This window comes from Octopus bimaculoides, chromosome 28 (genome assembly GCF_046866305.1).
Source record: "Octopus bimaculoides isolate indiv1 chromosome 28, ASM4686630v1, whole genome shotgun sequence".
In the NCBI taxonomy this organism is placed as follows: Eukaryota; Metazoa; Mollusca; class Cephalopoda; order Octopoda; family Octopodidae; genus Octopus; species Octopus bimaculoides.
In genome coordinates this window covers 3,502,058-3,522,617 of record NC_142955.1, presented here as the reverse complement: position 1 = coordinate 3,522,617, position 20,560 = coordinate 3,502,058, and the positions used below count along the sequence as shown (strand labels likewise).

The 20,560-nt window shown below is 36.9% G+C and overlaps 3 protein-coding genes and 1 long non-coding RNA gene across 4 annotated transcripts in view; 2 read left to right on the top strand and 2 right to left on the bottom strand.

Annotated features, from left to right (window-relative positions):
• The window catches only part of LOC149130476 (uncharacterized), a 154,526-nt gene that overhangs the window by 109,844 nt on the left and 24,122 nt on the right, over nucleotides 1-20,560 (top strand). The window lies entirely within an intron of this gene.
• The window catches only part of LOC106870251 (adhesion G protein-coupled receptor G6), a 146,373-nt gene that overhangs the window by 101,787 nt on the left and 24,026 nt on the right, over nucleotides 1-20,560 (bottom strand). The gene's annotated exons all lie outside the window — the stretch shown is intronic.
• On the top strand, nucleotides 380-11,356 carry LOC149130477 (uncharacterized). Its single transcript, XR_016238887.1, has 2 exons — nucleotides 380-4,514; nucleotides 10,683-11,356. It is a non-coding gene; the product is annotated as an uncharacterized LOC149130477 (long non-coding RNA).
• LOC149130478 (uncharacterized) lies at nucleotides 4,777-7,878 on the bottom strand. Its single transcript, XM_089344854.1, has one exon. The coding sequence runs from the start codon at nucleotides 7,665-7,667 to the stop codon at nucleotides 6,840-6,842; it is 828 nt and encodes a 275-aa protein (XP_089200980.1). The 5' UTR covers nucleotides 7,668-7,878; the 3' UTR covers nucleotides 4,777-6,839.

Below are 20,560 nucleotides of genomic sequence, written 5' to 3'. Positions count from 1 at the left end.
AAATATATAGAAGTTGGTAAAATAATACAACACTGAGTTGATTATGGACAAGAGACTGTCTATAAATCCAACGCTGGAGTCTGCCGAAGCATTTATAATATGAGGGAAAAGTCAAAACCTAAAGAAAATCGGTAGCAAATTGTGACGTCATAATAGAACTATAAAAGCGTTTGCGAATAAAGGGAGGTAATAGATTCTACAAACTTTATTACTTCCCTTTAAATTTCTCGAATGAAGAAAAAGAATATCATAAAAGAATATTTTGAAAAATCTACAAAATGTTTCGATTCGTGAATTTATAAAATCTACAAAAATTTTGGTTGGTTCATTGCATTGAAAATATTTCTTTATCGACAAAAGAAAAGTAGTCATTACTTGTAACATACGGACAAAGTCTCAAATTATTTATCAAGTTGAGAACAGTCGAGAAAATCGATTTCGATATTCAACTGATACTTTATTGGATCGACCCCGAATACAATAAAGTAAGAAAGAAAAAGTTGATCGCGGCAGAATTTTGTTTTTCAGTTTAGTCGGAGTACAAAGGGCAATGTCCCTAACTATTTATTTATCCAGGTTTTCCGGAACTGGTTAGTGAAATAACCCAGATACCTCTGTTAAACATGTCCAAGAACTTAAGGTCTGATTAAGTTATGGACACCACTATGGAGGGCTTTAATCGATGCTATGGCTCCCAGTACTTGTTAGAAATAGTGGCAAAAACCAGTTTGTGACGATATGTTATTTTTATTTCTCCACCCTAAGATAGCAATGATTGAGCTGGCATATGACCACAGGTGTTCCAGTCATGTCCACCATTTATACTTATAGTGTATCTAAGATAACATTATACAATGTCTTTTACTACTGTCGTGATTTGAGGGCAATTTAATGCTACCTCCATCGTGTCGATCGATCACGAAATATGAAATCCAAGTTAAATGTAGTCCATGATACTTCGTTATTGAACCACCAGGTCGATGAACGACGACTCCTGGTGACCTCCTTCATAAAAGTAATATTCTTCTCCTGGGTTTTTCCTGCTAAGAAACAAAAATAATTACCTGTTGTTACCTCACGTTGGGTAGTTGTTCAAAGACATCACCTTACTGCCTGCATACAGTCAGGTTTGACTACACCTGTCTGAACTCTTGCCAAAGCGTTCTACTTACCATTTTAATAATTACACCTGTCTGTCACCCTGAACGGATACCTTTTCTTATTGAAACCCAGAAGGATGAAAACCACTGCTGTTATCAGTAGGATTTCAATTTCAGAACGTATAAAACTGTATCAAATACTGCAAGGCATTTTGTCAGCTTAGTACTAGAGATGTTATCTCTAAAGACAAAACAAAACCTCGAATATCTTTCGTCATAAATCTTCTCAATCGGGTCCTACCTGGAGTTAAACAATAACAACAATTACATGTTTTTGTTGGCTCCATAAGGCTAAAAGTTAGATCCGGTGGGATTTGAACTCGAAATGTGTTAAAGAATATCTTTTTCAGAGCAATACGTCAACCTCTTCTTGATCGCTCAATCTGCTAGAAAGAACAGTCAAATATCACTTAATTCACACCCTACTATCTGAAATAAAGGATACTTAGGGTAATTTAGTCTTCCCCCTGATAAAAAAAAAAAATATGTGGAATGGCTACCGTTGATCATGGACCTGTCTGAGACTAAAGGTACCGGCCTGGGACTAAGCAACCAAACTTTATGATCCAGGCACGATGTCTGAGATAATGAGCACAGAACAGCTAGGACTACATAACTTAATGAGTTCATTTTTCTCTATTAAGTTGATAGGGTGTGTTTCGAAGATTTTGCTGCTCACCTTCCAAGATTTGTCATATAGACGAGAAGATATAAGTTAACTATATTAACACTAGAGGAAATGGTTGTGATAGATGCAAGGGACATAACTCTATTCTATCTTCTATGGATACGATGAACAAAGATTTTAGTTGTGTGCATATTTACCCTATTGGTATTGGAGCATCAGTGGAGGCGCAATGGCCTAGTGGTTAGGGCAGCGGACTCGCGGTTTCGATTCCCAGACCGGGCGTTGTGTGTGTTTATTGAGCGAAAACATCTAAAGTTCCACGAGGCTCCGGCAGGGGATGGTGGCGAACCCTGTTGTACTCTTCCACAACTTTCTCTCACTCTTACTTAGTGTTTCTTTTGTGCCTGTAATTCAAAGGGTCAGCCTTGTCACACACTGTGTCACGCTGAATCTCCCCGAGAACTACGTTTAGGGTACACATGTCTGTGGAGTGCTCAGCCACTTGCACGTTAATTTCACGAGCAGGCTGTTCCGTTGATCGGATCAGCGGCGGAGTGCCAACAACGTCAGCCTCTACTTGATCGCTCAATCTGCTAGAAAGAACAGTCAATCGTAATCGACTAGCCCCCTTCACCCAAAAATTTTCAAGTTCCTGTGCCTAGAGTAGCAATAATTATTAACCACAAAATCGTGGCAAACAGAATTGTTAGCACGCCAGGCAAATATTTAGTGGTGTTTCATCCGTCTTTACGTTCTGCAATCAAATTCTGCCTAAGTCGACTTTGAAGTGGAGTACCTTGCTCAAAAACACAGCGCACCACAGGGAATCGTACTCATAACTTTACGATCGTGGGCCCAAAACCCCCTAACCACTGAGCCAAGTATCTTTACTCTCTGGACTGTAGAGAAAAGGAGTGAAGTGACAGAGAAAAGAAAGCCTGTCATTTATAAGGGCAATAAGACTGAAATACAATCAATCTTTTCGAGCTTCATTACTTTTAACAATGAAAAGGGAAAGACATTTAATGTATAGAGAGAAAGTCTTTCAGGTGTTTACATTTTTATTCTGGAAGTTCTAGAATGATCAACTGTTAGTTCTTTCTTCTTTCCCCCACTCCCGGTACTTATCCACCTTCTTTCATAGTTCGTGTCTTTTGGTTGGGGGAGGGGAGAAGAGACTATGTTTTTTTAGGCACGTTTAATGTTTCTCTACAAACAAGTCCCCTCTCACCTTCCTTTTTTTTTTTTTTCACACAAAAACTAATTCAAATTTCCAACAGGGTATAGCTGTGAAAAGATCCCAGAAAAATGTGCAATACCCCCTATAAAATGGGTGGAGGAGAAAAGTTGCCAACAGGTGGCTACACGAAATTCAACTCTATACTTTAAAAAGTGTCTTCTATTAATAGCTTCAAGCCGACCAAAGCCTCGTGAGTGAATTTGCTAGACGGAAACTGAAAGAAGCCAGTCATATATATATATATATATATATATATATATATATATATACATACACATGTTCTAAACAAAACTGTCCAACGAACAGGAACATGAAACTCTAAGTAACAGTTTTGGTGATATTTTTGCTGCTTTTTAATAAAGTATATATCCCTTACCACCATTGTTTCACAACCGGTGTTTGCATCCCCATAGCATAGCTGTTCAGCAGAAGAGACTGATAGAATAAGCACCAGGCTTACGGGGAATAAGTCCAGGGGTTGATTTCTTTGACTAAATGAAAGTGCTCCAGCATGGCCACCATCAGAAAAGAATATCATAAAAACGTTCCCTACCACTAAACCATATTCTTTGAATATGTACGATGTATTTTAAGGCTAGATAGTAATTCTGTTTACTTTTGTGTAACTGAGATATTATAGTGGCATAGTTAGAGCTTCTAAACCCAAAATTTAACACGCAACAGCGATAAAACAGCCTGGTGATTCACATTAGCCATGTATGTCATGTGCTTTTAATCAATATAAGAAAGATATTAGTCTAATTACAAATAGACATTGGTGTTGGTGATACAGTGAACAGATGTTGGAATTAAGGTTCTCTGAACCACCTCCACAGCATTTATCAAGAGGTTTGATGTTTAATAGCTGTTAACTATGAAGTCAGAATGATGGAGTAAGCTGCACCAGTTTCCAATTGTATTTAAACAAGATGTCTATTCAGTTTACAGTTAACCTGCTGCAGATTATCATTTGTTGCACAACTGATGTCTTGAATTATTTCCTTATAGTCAGATTTTTAGGATTCATAAATATTAACATTATGGACACACTTATTTATTGCCCACAAGGGGCTAAACACAGAGGAGACAAACAAGGACAGACAAAGGTATTAAGTCGATTACATCGACTCCAGTGTGTAACTGGTACTTAATTTATCGACCCCGAAAGGATGAAAGGCAAAGTCGACCTCGGCGGAATTTGAACTCAGAACGTAACGGCAGATGAAGCATTTCGTCTGGCGTGCTAACGTTTCTGCCAGCTCGCCGCCTTGGACACACTTGGTAGACAACAGTGGGTTTGACTTGTGGGATTCACAAACAACACAATTTACGACAATTAAGTCATTTCTGACGAAATATAAGACAGAACCTTAAAGGACGTGATGATTCAACATTGCTACTATAATTAATTTCACTTCACGCTGTAACTGGTTATTTAAGTGACTTAATAATAGTCATTGCTGGTGGTGTGCAATACTTCTGAGAGGTAATATTTATTCCTACTTAATTCCGATTTACTTTTGGGAATTTTCAGAAAAGTTTTGCGAATTTATTCTACACACAGGAATTCATCTGATTATGCAAAATTTTTTTTTTTTTAAATTTTAAACAATAACATCAACTCCCAACCCATTTTGTAAATCCTAAAATTTTCACCCTTTCTTGAAATTTTTGTTTCTCTATTAAATGTGTCTTGGGGAAGAAAAATATTGGAAAAATTTTCTGAAAATTCCAAAAAAGTAAAGAAGTTTGTGCTTGTTTCTGCTTTCAGTACAAAAAGTTTAACTTGTCTGAAATGACAAATCTATAGGTTGAATTAATTTTGAAAAACACATTTTAAATCTTCAAATGAACAATCTTGAATTCTTGCAGTATATAAAACATGTATTGGTTTCATTTTATTGATGCGTGAGAAGACCCAGCAAGCCAAGTGAGACCTAAATCCAAGGCCTCTGCCAGGGGTGTAGCCAGCCCACTAATGCATACCTTTCCTTCATTGGACACTAAACTCCGCTTGCGAAGACCTGTTGAGGCAAGTGAAATCGAAATCGAACTAAATTCGACGACTGGCACCCATGCCAACGTCATCTCCTTCATTGGACACGAAACTCAGCTTGGGGCAAGTGAAAGCGAAATTGTGATGGCACCTGTGTCCAGCATCGCTTTTCTGGCACGTGTAAAGACTTTCGAGCGAGATCGTTGCCAGTGCCGCTGGACTGGTTCTTGTGCGGGTGGCACGTAAAAGCACCCACTACACTCTCTGAGTGGTTGGCATTAGGAAGGGCACCCAGCTGTAGAAACTCTGCCAAATCAGATTGGAGCCTGGTGTAGCCATCTGGTTCATCAGTCCTCAGTCAAATCGTCCAACCCATGCTAGCATGGAAAGCGGACGTTAAACGATGATGATGATGATGATACCACATAACGCAAGGAAGTTTGGTTTAACCAGATCAGATTTAGTGTTCTCTATAAGCAGATTTGAGTTGAATAGAATTAGTTATGCCTTAGTATTAGAGTTAAGTGTTTATTAGACTTCACCTTAGTATTGTTAATTGTTGCAAACATGACAACTGGTACAAAGATTCACAACTCTAATAATCCATTAAGTAAATAACAGTAAATTTAAAACTTGAGGCATGTTAGAAATGAATATCAAAGTTCACCAATGTTGCCCAAGTGACATAGCAAAAAGATTGTCCTTGGCATTGAATTGGTAATCTACTTACATAATCTTGACCACATATAAACAAGCAGAATAAAAGAAATGCCACATTAGCATAAAAATGATATTAAAGATCAAGTAGTCAGATACAATATGCAGATGTTTAGATTCATTACATATTAATAGTACAATAGTATACAAACATAAAAAGAACCTTTCACCTCTACTTTAAAATGTACATATCTGCTTATAACATGATTTAGGATTGTGAATAATTTCCCACACCAATATGGTTTTACTTCTGCATTTTTATTAATGTGATTGTGTCTCTGAAATAAAATTTAAGGACAAATAACAGTGAACAGATCTTTCTCCTGAGTGATTTACATCACTGGAACTTGGAGAATGATTTCCAACACATTTCTAAATATTACCTTATCTTGCAGCCTGTTTTCATTCAGCTGTAGGTCACAACATTTATTCACATTGAATGGCTTTTCCTATTTCACATTGATATACACTGTTTAGTGATTTATTTTACAATTCACAAATAAGGATCTCAAACATTTTAGTGAATGGGTTCCTTTCAAATAAGAACAGTTTGGTAGATGACACCACAAGAATTCAATGAGAATTATTACCAACATATTACACCAGGATAACTGTTCACCAATGTGTACTTGTTAGTGGACTGTTTAACCCTTTAACATTGATTACTCTGTCAAATGTAATGCTTATTTATTCACATTGTTTTGAACTAATCATGAATTATCTTGTAGCTTCAAGTGTTTGATGATGTGAATGTTTATTTTTAGAATGATATTGTAGAGTAAGTGTGAGAGACCAGATTTGGCAGGCAGAATACTTTGGCCAATTTAAATTTGCAAGAGAATTTCTCATGTTTCAGAGACAAAACTAAAGCTTTCTTCCAGTGTGCATATGGATTAATTTTATTAAAAGGTTGTTACTAATAAATCATTTCCCACACATTTCACATTAATATTACTTTTCATCAGGATGACTACAGCTGCAGATAACACAAGGAAGTCTGTATGAATAATTTTCCACATTGTTCACAATGAAATTGCGTTTCTCTCCAGTCTATATTCTTTTGTGTCTTCTTAAATCATGTTCTAAACAAAACTGATTTCACAACGATAGTTTTTTCTCTACAGTGTGGATTCTTTTGTGTCTGTTTAAATCACTATTAGAGATAAAGGATTTTCCACATACTTCACAGTGGAACTGTTTTTCTCCAGTGTGAATTTTTCGGTGACGTACAAGACTAGAATTAACTGAGAAAGATACCCCACATATTTGACAATGATATGGTTTTTCTCCAGTGTGGATTCTTCGGTGAACTAAGAGACTAGAATGATCAGAGAATGATTTCTCACAGATTTCACAGTGATAGGGTTTCTCTCCTGTGTGTTTTCTTTTGTGTCTGTTTAAATCACTTTTGAAGACAAATGATTTTTCACATATTTCACAAGTGAAGAGTTTTTCTCCAGTGTGTACTCTTTGGTGAGCTACGAGACTAGAATTATCAGCGAACGATTTACCACAGATTTCACAAGGATACGGCTTTTCTCCAGTATGTATTCGTATGTGAATGACAAGACTAGAATTATGAGAGAACGATTTCCCACATATTTCACAGTGATAAGGTTTTTCTCCAGTGTGGATTCTTTTGTGTGTTGTTAAATCGCGGTTTTTGGCAAAATATTTCCCACATATTTCACAATTAAGGGGTTTTCCCCTATTGTGCATTTCTTTGTGAGTAATGACGTCATGTTCTGAAGAGAACGTTTTTCTACAAATCTCACAGTGATAATCAGGAATATTCTCAAACAACGATCGTTGGTTAGTAAACATTCCACTACATAAAGGTTTCCCATCTCTATCCGTCTGTGTAACTATATCTATATTACTAAAAGCAGTTGCGTTTGAAGACTCCAGGTGATTAACGTCTTCCATATTAATTCTCGGAGAATTCTTAAAAACTGAGAGATGTCTGCGAATATAATCTATCGCGGCTCAGTTTCTGTGTTGAACAGCACGGGCCCCTGTTCACAGGTGTAGAAAACATGTCATATATATATATAAAATGTATTAATGAGGGTAGAAATTGATATTAATCAATTAAAACCAGTGGTCTAGCATATTAAAAAAATCCGATTATATATATATATATATATATATATATATATATATATATATATATATATATATATATATATGTATGTATGTATGTATATATTCCACTTACTACTTGAGTGTTAACTTCTAAATGGGTCCTCTTCCAAGTAGCAAAAGTAATTTTGCATACAAAATTATTTCAGTTCCAACTTTAACAAATGTGGATATATGTTTGACGAATGATATGCAGGTTAAAAAATACGAAGTTCATGGATGGCTGGTTGCAGGGATTCTGATGAAATTGGAATATTTCTGCTACAAGCTATCGTGGAAATATCAGCGAGGATAATCTAAAACCAGAAATAATAATGTTGGAGAAAATAAGTTCCGTGTCGGGGAGGGGGTCAAGATCTACTTGTGTGTACATATACAGGTGCTAAACAAATCAGGTATACAATCTACTTAGTTTCTTTATTTGATATTCAAGATTCTTTACGTGAATTCGTGTGTTGAAACAAATTTTGTTGTCTTGGGAGAATCATTACACCTATATTAATAACACACGTAAAAGTTAAATTTCACTCCTTTATTATAAGTAAATTGGTTAAAATTCTATCCAACTGATAATCCATCGTTTGTTTAACTTGTTGAGTAAATAGTCAGTCGTTTGTTTTTGTTTTGGGGCAAAGTTCTTTCGTTGCCATTTACAACTTTTTCAGTTTCTCTCTTACTCCGTTACGGAGGCCGCGCTTTCAGCATACAATGAATTATAGAAGAGTGGGACAATATAGGTTCTGATAGTTATCCAAATAATGTCTTTTTTTTTGTTTTGTCTTTTGACGATATGGAAGCCAACTACAATGTGAAGGAGGATCAGGACAGCTATGCCCTCATCTGCTGGTGAAAAAATCCATTTCCCTTGTAAAATAAGGAACAACCCTTTTCACACTGTAAAGTAGTTTGTGGTGAAATGAAATATCTAATCAGAAAGTGATGGAACACCGGCCCTGAAACATGTAAACCAGCTCCTATGTAATCCACAAACATTAACGCTCACCTTAACATGTGATAATTACAAAACGGTATAACTTCATTAGTTTAATTAATAATAACGTACCAAGTAGGCGGTGTCGTTGGCTATTTTTCCGCGCCTATGTTGGGAGACCGGTGTCGTAAGCCAAAAGTCTCTAATGTAATTTAACATTCGGAAACACCATCAGTTACATCGATTTGTTCCTTTAATTATATCCAACCCAATTAAGAAAACTTAAAATAAAACTTAATCACCAGGAAAAAGAAGGTTGGAAATGCATTGAATATTGAACTTCGTTATTTTATTGATTACTGCTATAACACCGTCAAGTTGTAACTTCATTCAAAACCAAATATGAATTATTGTTGATGTAGAATCAGACATGGCTGTGCAGTAAGAAGCTTGCTTCCCAGCTACATGGTTCCGGGTTCAGTTCCACTGCATGGCAAGTGTCTTCTACAATAGCCTCAGGCTGACCAAAGCCTTGTGAATAGATTTGATAGACAGAAACTGAAAGAAGCCCGTCTTATATATTTGTGCGTGTCTTTGTGTCTGTGTGTGTTCCCAGCCACCGTTTGATAACCGGTGTTGGTGTGTTTACGTCCCCATAACTTAACAGTTCGGCAAAAGAGTTCGATAGAATAAGTGCCAGGCTTTAAAGGGGTGAGATAACCAAAAAGTACCAAAATAAGTACTGAGATCGCTACCTTCGACTAAAAATTCCTCAAGGCGGTGCCCCAGCATGGCCACAGTCTAATGACTGAAACAAGTAAAAGATAAAACATGTATATTTCAGAACTCTAGTTTTTATTCCAAACTGATAAGGCGATTAGGGATTTTATTTTGTTTTGAACTGAGTCGGCTCGTTTACAGATTTCCGTTATGTATCTACACACATCCTTATACAGGTGTATATAGGTAGATATATAACCATAGACATACAGAGCTATCATATACAGAAATACGTTAATAATCAGACCATTGGAAGTTGATTTTTTTTTTTTTTCCTTTTCTATACTTTGTGCAATCCAATCGAAATGGCTTGCAGTGGGATTTGTGGGGCAACCACTGAGCAAAATTCTAACTTGGACTGGAATTACTAGCGCAGCAAACGACGGCGTAGTAGTGCTGAGACCCCCTTCGGTCATGACTGACCATGGGATTGCAGCTAGAAAGTTACCCTTCCAGGCACAAGTCCGGACAGGGTTGTTTATGGAAGACCAGCTGTCGCCCATGCAAACCGGCCTCCCCTCTCCGCGCCACCAGTGTTATCCAAGGGAAAGGCAAAGGTCGATACAGCTTGGCACCTGTGACGTCGCAGCTGAGTCAACTGGAGCAACATGAAATAAAGTGTCTTACTCAAGAATACAACACACAGCCCGGTCCGGGATTCGAACTCACAACCTCACGATCGTAAGCTCAACGCTCTAACCACTGAGCCAAGCGCCTTCACTACTACTACTACTACTACTACTACTAGGATGTGGTGGTGATGCTGTACTTTCCATCACTAAAACTGCAAAGCTAAGAGATAGCTTTGAATAAAGAGCAGAATCCTTTTGGGATTTTTTCATTTTCTTCCATCTACAAATCTTACTCTGAAAATTTTCAAAAAGATGTTCTAATGTACTTTTGATATAGTTTTTTCTTTTTGTTTTTTGCATGCTGATACCAAATATCGCAGTTATTATTTTCGAAAATTTATAATAAATGTTGTTGTATTTCGGGACGGTCATTTTTTTTTTTTTTTTTGCCAAATAAACACATACACTATACAGAGTGAGTCAAAATTATGTTAACACTTTTCTGTTCTGTTACAGATAGATGTTCCCCATGGCTGACAGACACACATTGGAGCAAAGAAGGATGGTTGCAAGCTTGATGGGAGTGTTTGGCTCGCCAACGATTTCCAAATCATGTCCCACCAAGTCGTTTAACAATTTATCGTATCCATGACAAGTTTGCATCAACTGGATCAGTAGCGGACAACTATCAGGGAAATGCAGGCCAGTCGAAGTCAGGCAGAAGTACCTTGGACATTGCTGCTATGCAGCAAGCCGTACTCCAGAGTCCATCTACTTTCACTTTCTCTCCTCAATAATCTATGCATAACTTCCATAACATAAAATTAGAAGTATCAGACCCTTTAACAAAAGCAACAGTGTTACACTTGACATCATCAAAACCTAAGACAATGTCATTAAAGCTTTCTGACAAAGTTGCCTGCCTCTAATCTTTCAGATAAGAAATTTCTTGCTGATCATCATCATCATCATCATCCAGGGTTTTAAATCTGGGTTTTGTCCCAGTTTATGGGGGTAGCCAGATCTATCTCAATGCCATAGCAACTGTCTGCACACTATCTTGCCCGGTTTTGGGCATCTTCCCTTCTCAAGCCGACCTTCCCAATCTCCTCCATGTCTACCTCGGCCTACCTCACTTTTGCTGTCCATTTACCTCAAACTCGAGTGTGTGTCAACAATAAAACCTTTAATCTGCATTCTGTCAACTTTTGGTGTGTCCCAGTGTTTAGTTAAGTCCATCTCAGATATCTTTCTCTGAATATCAGTTTTCCTTCTAATCAAACGTACTTCTACACAGATGATAACACTCTACAATATTTTTAGGAACTTTGCTACACAAGCACTTATCTACAGGTAACCTGGACACCTCGTACCCAACATACATCACTTCCATGATTAGAGACTCTGAAACACTTCAACAGAAACACAACAACCTAGTCTTATTTAACAGCAACAAGATACAGTTACAATACAAACACACACACATCACTACATCTACTTAAATAATGAATGACTCATAACTTCTTAAATCTGACAAATGCTCGACTTTGCTTCTCTGATGACCTTTCATATCCATACACATAAGCAACATCGCCAAAAAGTGTCTTCACATTCTCAGTTCAAATTCTGCTGAGGTCAATTTTGCCTTTCATCCTTTCGGGGTCAATAAATTCCGTACCAGTTGCATACTGGGGTCGATCTGATTGACTGGCCATCTCCCCAAAAATTTCAGGCCTTGCACCTAAAGTACAAAAGAATATTTCCTCATGATCAGACATGTTTTCACAGAAGGTTGGAAATGAAGGACACTGCTTGCATGAGAGTGACAGTCATTTACAACTATCATGCAATGCCAAGACAAGGAACCTGTAACATATACATACACAAAAGGGTAAAGACCCTCTTTGGTCAAGAATGACCTTGGGATTGAACTTAGAAAGTTCCCCTCAAGACACAAGTCTGGGCAACGCTGTTTAAGGAAGACCAGCAGTCGCCCATGCATACCAGCCTCCCCTCTCCACGCCACTGATGTTATCCAAGGGAAAGGCAAAGGCTTATACAGCTTGGCACCAGTGATGTCACAACTCATTTCTAAAGCTGAGCAAACTGGAGCACTGTGAAATAAAGTGTCTTGCCCAAGAACATGACAGCCCAGTCCTGGAACTGAATTCACCACCTCATGATTGTGAGCCCAACACTCTAACCACTGAGCCATTCACCTTCACATACACATATATATATATATATATATATATATATATATATACATATACATATATATATATATATATATATATATATATATATATATATATATATATATATATATATATAGCAGAAATAGCAGTCAAAGAACTACTGATTCCAAACTACAAATTTTTCTCTAAAACGGATGGCGTTATTTATGGCACACATAGAACAAAAAACCGGAGGGAAAAGCGTAAACAAACCAAGCCTTTAGTTAATTGGATACGAATCGTTAATTGGAAAATATTCTTGTATATATATATATATATATATATATATATATATATATATATATGTATATATATGTATATATACATACATACATACATACATACATACATACATACATACATACATATATATATATATATATATATATATATATATATATATAATTCTCAATCGCAGAATAATGCTAATAATATAGCCTGAACAGGATAAACTACCCCTATTTTGCAGAGAAAAGTGTAGGTAGAGCGTCTCATAAAGTGAGATTTATATATCTTAATTTGCAGAGGAATTTGTAGTGGGTAGTTTAGCTTAATCGGTCAAAGCATCGTGACATGTAATCACAGTGATGTGAGTTCGAGTCCACAGCTAACCACCTACACTTTTCTCTGCAAAATAGGGGTAGTTTATCCTGTTCAGGCTATATTATTAGCATTATTCTGCGATTGAGAATTTTTAAAAAATCATTTAACTTTCTGAAGACATCTCAACACTTCTAAAAGCAAACTTCGTTTGTTTATTTACGTTTGTCGTAATTTGAATTTAATATATATATATATATATATATATATATATATATATAATGGACTTATTTCATCTCTGTCTACCATATCCACTCACAAGGTTTTGGTAAGCCTAGGGCTATAATAGAAGACACTTACCCAAGGTCCTGTTACCTGTGCCTCCATAAACTGCAACCATTATCATTTAATGTGATTTCCATGTTGGTATGGGTTGGACTGTTTGACAGAAGCCAACAAGCTGGAGACCTACACCAGACTCCATTTGTTTGTTTTGGCATAATTTCAATGGTTGGATACCCCTCCTAATGCCAACCACTTTACAGTGTGTTGGTTGCTTTTTACAAGCTACCATATGTGACATCTGCATGAGTGCATTTTACATGGCACCAGCACATTTAATTTTCATTCAAGTTATCCCTACTCAAGTTGAAATTTGAATTTGAAAAGATTGATGGTCATGTTAGGAACACTTACATTATCACAAATATGAAAATCTCTGCATGTGCACAGTAGGGTTTTACAATTACTCTTTGACTATCTCATTCCAATGAAATTTTTTTTGTACCTTATTTTTTTAAAATGGCACATCAAGAGTATATTGTAAAGACATTCATAAAATGACTAAATTATATCAAAGAGAAAAAGGAAAAATTTTATTTGTACAATAAAAATAAAGCAGTATAAAAACAAGTTTGTTTTATATTTATACACACATGGTTAGTCAATAAGCTATTTAGCATCTAAATCGGCAGATGAATTTGTCAGTGGAAGTTTAGCTTAATGGTAAAGCGCTCAACTGGAGTCTTGGGGAATGTGGATTCTAGTCTCAAGGCTGTTTGTTGACAAATTTTTTCTGCCTTGTAAGGGTAATTTACCCACAATATCTGCTGTTCTAATGGCATTGCTGCATTTGAAAAAAATATTATTTCTTATTTGTATTGTACAATACACATTTCGACACTTCTAATAAAAACAAATGTTTGTTTGTTTATATTTATAAAAAAGCAGTATATTTTCTTATTTCTTTATTGCCCACAAGGGGCTAAACATATCTGAAAGTTTTAGTTTTCTTCCAGAGTTTTGTTTCGATGAGGAGGTTTTCCCTCTTTCTCAAAGGCTATCATTACTTTCAAGACAATACCTTCTTGATACACCAAACATTTTGGCTGTTTTCGTTACACTAGTGCTTGCTATACAAGCACCAACAATTTGACCTCTTTGAAAGTCCAATAGACCTGTCACTTTGATGAATGTTAATTACCTTTTCCTAATGATATCTGAAGAGACACAGCAATTTTAAAAAACATATTAAGCAACACTAATAATAAATAAAAAAAAACATTAAAATAAACAAGATTTTGATGCTTTAATAGATATTTCAAAATCATAATGCTAGCTGTTTCCATTATTTTGTCCAACCCCTGTACATTAAAAGATTACATGGACTGCCACCTCTTGTATATGCTACATTCAGTTGCCCATGAGAAAAACAATTTTCTTCAAGTTGTAGTCCAGCAACAGATAACAATTGCTCCTGTGATTTATTTATAGACATAGCAAAGCTAAGTTTCACTGGAAATTATAGCCTTTTGAATACAAAATGTATTTCTGTGTCAGATGGAATCAAAGGTATTCTTGGTGTAAGTGCCTCTTCCCCTGTAGAACACCCAGTCAAAATAGTAGCCCAAGTAATACGAGGCATTAATCTTTTAACCACCAGTCTAGTGCCATTACACAACCAAGGTTGATCAAGATTCCATAGTAGCATGATGATGGCTCCTACCTTTAAAGGAAGTCGGTGTGGTGGAAGCCCAGAAGATCTCAAAGAATTTAAGAATTCTACAGGATAATTGACAGCCTTTGCAGGATCTGGAACTGAATCTATAAATTTGTAAGTCTGTGTATTTCCTAAAATGCAGTCCAATAACTTAGAGTTTATTGTGTTGACAGTGATATTTTTTGGCGCAAGTATTGTTCTTTTACCTAAGTGCTTATGGTTATTTTGGTGGTCTTGAAAATTTAGAAAAACATTTGTTATTAGTTCATCGAGAGATGAAACTGATATACTAATTAGAGATATATCTAAATTATTTTCATCTAAGGGCACCTATAAATTTTGAGCAAATTCTTCAAACAAATCATCGCCCAAAAGAATGGCTCTCATGTTCTTAGGCTCATTTTTGTTACATGTCTCCACAAATGGGACTTCAAGCATGCTGTTAACTCATCTGCCTTAGTGTCCTGAGAGTACAGTGGTAACTCTGTCCATTAACAATTTAGAATCACTTAAATCTTGCAAGTTTCGATTCAGAGCTTCTAAAGACCTTTTGTTGGCCATCATACATTCATCCCAAATAATGAGATGATACTTCTTTAGCATTTGTCCCATCCCAGATGTTTTGCTAATATTATAAACTGGTATTTCAATGTGAGTTATATTTGAGGAGAATTTGAAAGTAGAGTGAGCTGTTCCTCCTCCTGGGAGTAAAGTAGCAGCAATACCTGAAGAAACAACAGCCAAAGCTATTTTTTCTCTTGTCATATTTTGGCAAGTAAAAGCTTAGTGATTGTAAACGTTTCTCTCCAGTGTGGATTCGTTTGTGTTTTGTTAAATCACTGTTCTTGAGAAAATATTTCTCACAAATTTCACAGTAAAACTGTTTTTCTCCAGCGTGAATTCTTTTGTGTTTTCTCAAAGCACTGTTACTGACAAAAGCTTTCTCACATGCATCACAATGATGGGGCATTTTCTTACTATGTATTTCTTTGTGCATGAAGACTTCATGTTCTGAAGAAAATATCTTCTTACAACTTTCACAGTGATATTCAGGAACATTTTTGTCTACAAGTTTCTCATTTCTATCGGTCTGTGTAACTGTATCTATATTGGCAAAAGCAGTTGTGTTAGAAATGTCAGAGTGATAAATATCCTCCATATTAATTCTAGAGGAATTCTTAAAAGTTAAACAATGTTTGTAGGTATAATCAATTATGGTTCAATTTCTTGTCTTTGATATCATGGGCGCCTCTCATTACATCTATAGCAAATATGCAATGCTGTTGGGATACTTTCTATTTATTACTGGAATGTTTTTTACAAACTGGATTGTATGGCACACATATTGTTGTTGACAATATTTTTCCGCATAGTTTAAAATGAAGGATTTAGGGGGGGGGGGGGGCTGATAATTTCAAAATGCCGATTTTTGCCAGTTTTTTTTTTTTGCAGATTTGTATTCTCCGTAACCGAGGTGTGTGTTTTTTTTGGGGGGGGTGGGGGGTACAAAAGGAAGTCTTGCTTTTCATTCTTTGCAATATATTTACATTATTGTGTAGTGAGTTCAGGTGCTGACATGAGTTATCTTCTCCCCCTCCTCCCACCAGACGGGGGTGGGGAACAGGAAAAATTCATAACTCGATAAACTTTCATTTGCAGTTTCAAGTGAAAGAAAAATTCAACAATAGCCGATAGTGCTAAAATTTGGCTGTAAGATATATTAACGGAAGTAGAAAAGGAGGGAAAAGAAGTTAAAGGAGTAACCATTGTGGAAATGTCATGATCAGAGAAAAATGCTAAATAAAAGTTTATTTTCCCTGCTAACGCTAGATTCAAAAATTTTCGGAACTATCATGCTATTAGCTGTCAGAAGTGAAAGTGCTCACTGCTAGTGAAGTATCTGTCTGTCTGCCTGTCTGCCTGTTGCTGGCCTGTCGATTCTTTGGCTACTACTGACAGCTAATACCATGACTGGCCGGAGCGAGCTATATGTCTGTCTGTCTCTCTCTCTCTATCTATCTATCTATCTATTACTCGAAAGTTCGCGCGTCCGCGCTAGCTAGTCGTGAGTAGAAAACACAAATTTAATATAAAAACATATTTCCTGAAATTGCAAATTATTTAAAATATAAAAATATAATTTTCAACAGAGAGAATTTATCAAAATAGAAAACAAATGAAGTTTGAAGTTTAAAAATAATAGGATCGACCACTCACGACTAGCTAGCGCGGACGCGCGAACTTTCGAGTAATAGATAGATAGATAGATAGAGAGACAGACAGACAGACATATAGCTCGCTCCGGCCAGTCATGGTATTAGCTGTCAGTAGCCAAATAATCGACTCAAACCAGCAACAGGCATGCAGGCAGACAGACAGATACTTCACTAGCAGTGAGCACTTTCACTTCTGACAGCTAATAGCATGATAGTGCCAGAGTTTTGTTTTCAGCAAGATGGGGCACCCCCACACTACCATCGTGATGTTAGATCCTTCCTTGATGAGATCTTGCTAAACAGGTGGATTAGACGAAGGGGTTTCTTTGAATACCCTCCGCGTTCACCAGACCTCGCACCACTAGACTTTTTTTATGGGGATACCTAAAAGACAAAGTCTACGCTATGAAACCTGCAAAAGTCGCTAATTTGAGAGCAGCCATTGGACGAGAATGCACACAAATACCAAACGAATTGTTTCCTGATGTTTGCGATGCCATTGCTTCGCGTTGTCAGCAGTGCCTGGACCAGAACGGACGTCAGTTTGAAAACAGTTGTTGACAAAACAATAAAATAATGTCTGTAGGTTTAATTAAATTTTGAAAACGAAATGTATTTTAATAAACACCTACTTTACAATTATCTAAAGTGTATATGCATTTGGAGGGCGGGGGACACCCTGTATATATACATGTACAACGGTCTACTTTTAGTTTCTGAGACTTTGGTCCGTCTGAAGTTATAATAGAAAATACTTGTTTGTGGTGTCACGCAGTAACACGCCTGCACCCATGTGTGTGTGTGTGTACGTGTGTGTGTGTGTGTGTGTGTGTGTGTGTTTGTTAAATGGTGTTTTTCCTATTATAAAAAAAATTGACGGATTTCGAAAATGTGTGACTGCTATTTTTAAACATTTGTTTGTCCACATACAAACTTTCTTAGGGGATTCCATGTAACTTTATCAGATAAGGGGGAAATACTCTGGTTTTTCACGGGATTTCTATCCCTTGACTAATTTCAATTTGACTGGATTTTTTTTTTTTTTGCTCTTGAAATATTTTCCATTCGTACATTTGACAGTCTACATCATCATCATCATCACCACAACCATCATCATCATCATCATCATCACCATAACCATCATCATCATCATTACCACAACCATCATCATCATCATCATCACCACCACAACCATCATCATCATCATCACCGTTCACGTCGTCGTCGGTCGACTACGATTTGTCTTTGCGTTGCCCCTGCTGATGCCAACATTTGGCATACTTAACTGGTCGATAGAGCAAATCTAATCTGTGGATATTATAACCTGCTAGGTCCTGACATCAATTCGAAATTTCTGCAGAAACAGTGATATTGGCAGACTCTATCTCCAACATCTGAAGATCCTTTCTCATCATTTCGTCTCACATCTTCCAGGGTCTACCCCTTCCACAGGCTCCCTCAATATTAGAGATTGGCACATCTTTATGTGGCTCTCTTCATCCACATGCATGACAAGACCAGCAGAGTCTTCTCTTTTGCACACTACATCTGATGCCTCTTATACCCAATGTTTCTCTTAAATCACTTATACTCTGTTGTACATGCACATTGACATTACCCCTCCAGCAGAGCATGCTGGCTTTATTTCTTTCAAGCCTTCACTTGTCCTCTGCAGTCACAGCCCATGTTCCACTGTTACGTAGCACAGCTGTTCATACACAGGTATAGGACAACCTACGTTTTAACTGAGAGAGAGGCCCTTTGTTAACCTCAAAAGTAGTAGCAATCTAAACGTTACCCAGTTCATTCTTATTCTAGCAACTATATTTTCAAAGCTTCATCCTCCACTGCTAATTTGATCACCTAATTAACAGAAGCTATTTACTGCAACTAAGGATCTCCCACTGGACATTTGAGGAAGTCTATTTTCTGTAGATTCTTAATGTTTATTGTACCTACACATCTATCACACACAGAGACTACTTTGTTAATCTTCTTTTAATATTGCTGCATCTCTTATGCGTCCATAGCGAGCACAGGGTATACCATATGGAATTTCTGCATGCAAATTCTCTATATACTGAGCAGGGCCATCTCCCTGAAGAGATGAATAATTTGTCTGTTTTCCAACTTACTAGGACTTTGGTCTGGACCTTGCTTCCACCCCTGAATTTTCTTTTCTAGTTCTGGTTGTCAGCATAGAGAAGCTTCCAAGGGCAGCCAGTCTTAAATTCCTCTGTCATGACCTAGAGGCCTATGATAAACAGGAGAGGGCTGAAAGCCAATCCTTCATGAACTCTTATCTGTACACTAATTTCATTTCTATACTTCTTGCCAACTTTGACCTTACTGACAGCATCCCAATATATGCCTTGTACAGCTCTCACCAGCCACTCATCTATCTATCCCTAGTACAGAGGACTCTGTCAAGGGCTTTCTCATGTCAAGACAATCCAGGTAGAGAGCTTTATTCTTGGCTCAATGCTTCTCCTGCAGTTAAAACCAGGAAGACAGCATTAATACTGCTTTCCACTGGCACAAAACCAAACTGCATCTCATCAAGACTAATTCTCTTTCTAATTAGTTGAGCGATGTCCCTCTCTGTAAATTTCATTACCTGGCCCAGGAATTTGATATTTTGGTAATTAATTCTGCCTTAGGTGTCATCTTTACCTATGTAACAGTTGACCATGATACTGCTACACTTGTATCAGGACAATTATCCCCACCCCTGAAGACAATTACCCCCAACAACAACTACTCCCTAGGACAAATACCCCACCTAACCCTCTCCAATATATTAAGAAGTTTTAAATCATCATCTTGTTCTCCTCATAGGAAATTGTCCATGGCGGGGGGGGGGGAGATATCCTAGACTCACTACACCAGTGATTAGGTATGATTCCCACATGGACAACCTAATTAACCACATGGCTGACTGGGCCATATATCCCCTTCAGACAGATATTTTAAGCATCTCAGCGATGAATCCTGGTAGACCCTAAACATCTCAGCAGTAGAAAGAAAGGATGAACAAACAACTGGAATTGGTTAAGAACATCGGATTTATATCAGGTTGGTGCAAAGGTAATGGCCAATTTTTTAGAAATCACTTTTAGATAGTATTTTCAAAAAATGTGCCTCTTGCAATGTTTGATGAATATCACAATGAATGATTTATACATTTTTCTTTGAGATTCTGATTGTGTTGGCCATAATCTTCTGCTATATTTGCCCCCATGTGCACCCCTTCTAAGGATCACAGCAAACATGTTTTACTCAATGAGCTTCATAAAGGTGTCAATGCAAAGCACAGCATCAAAGGAACTTCAGAGAATTTATGGGGATTATGTAATGAGTGAAAGAATTTGCAGGAAATGGTTTTCTCGCTTCAGAAGAGAG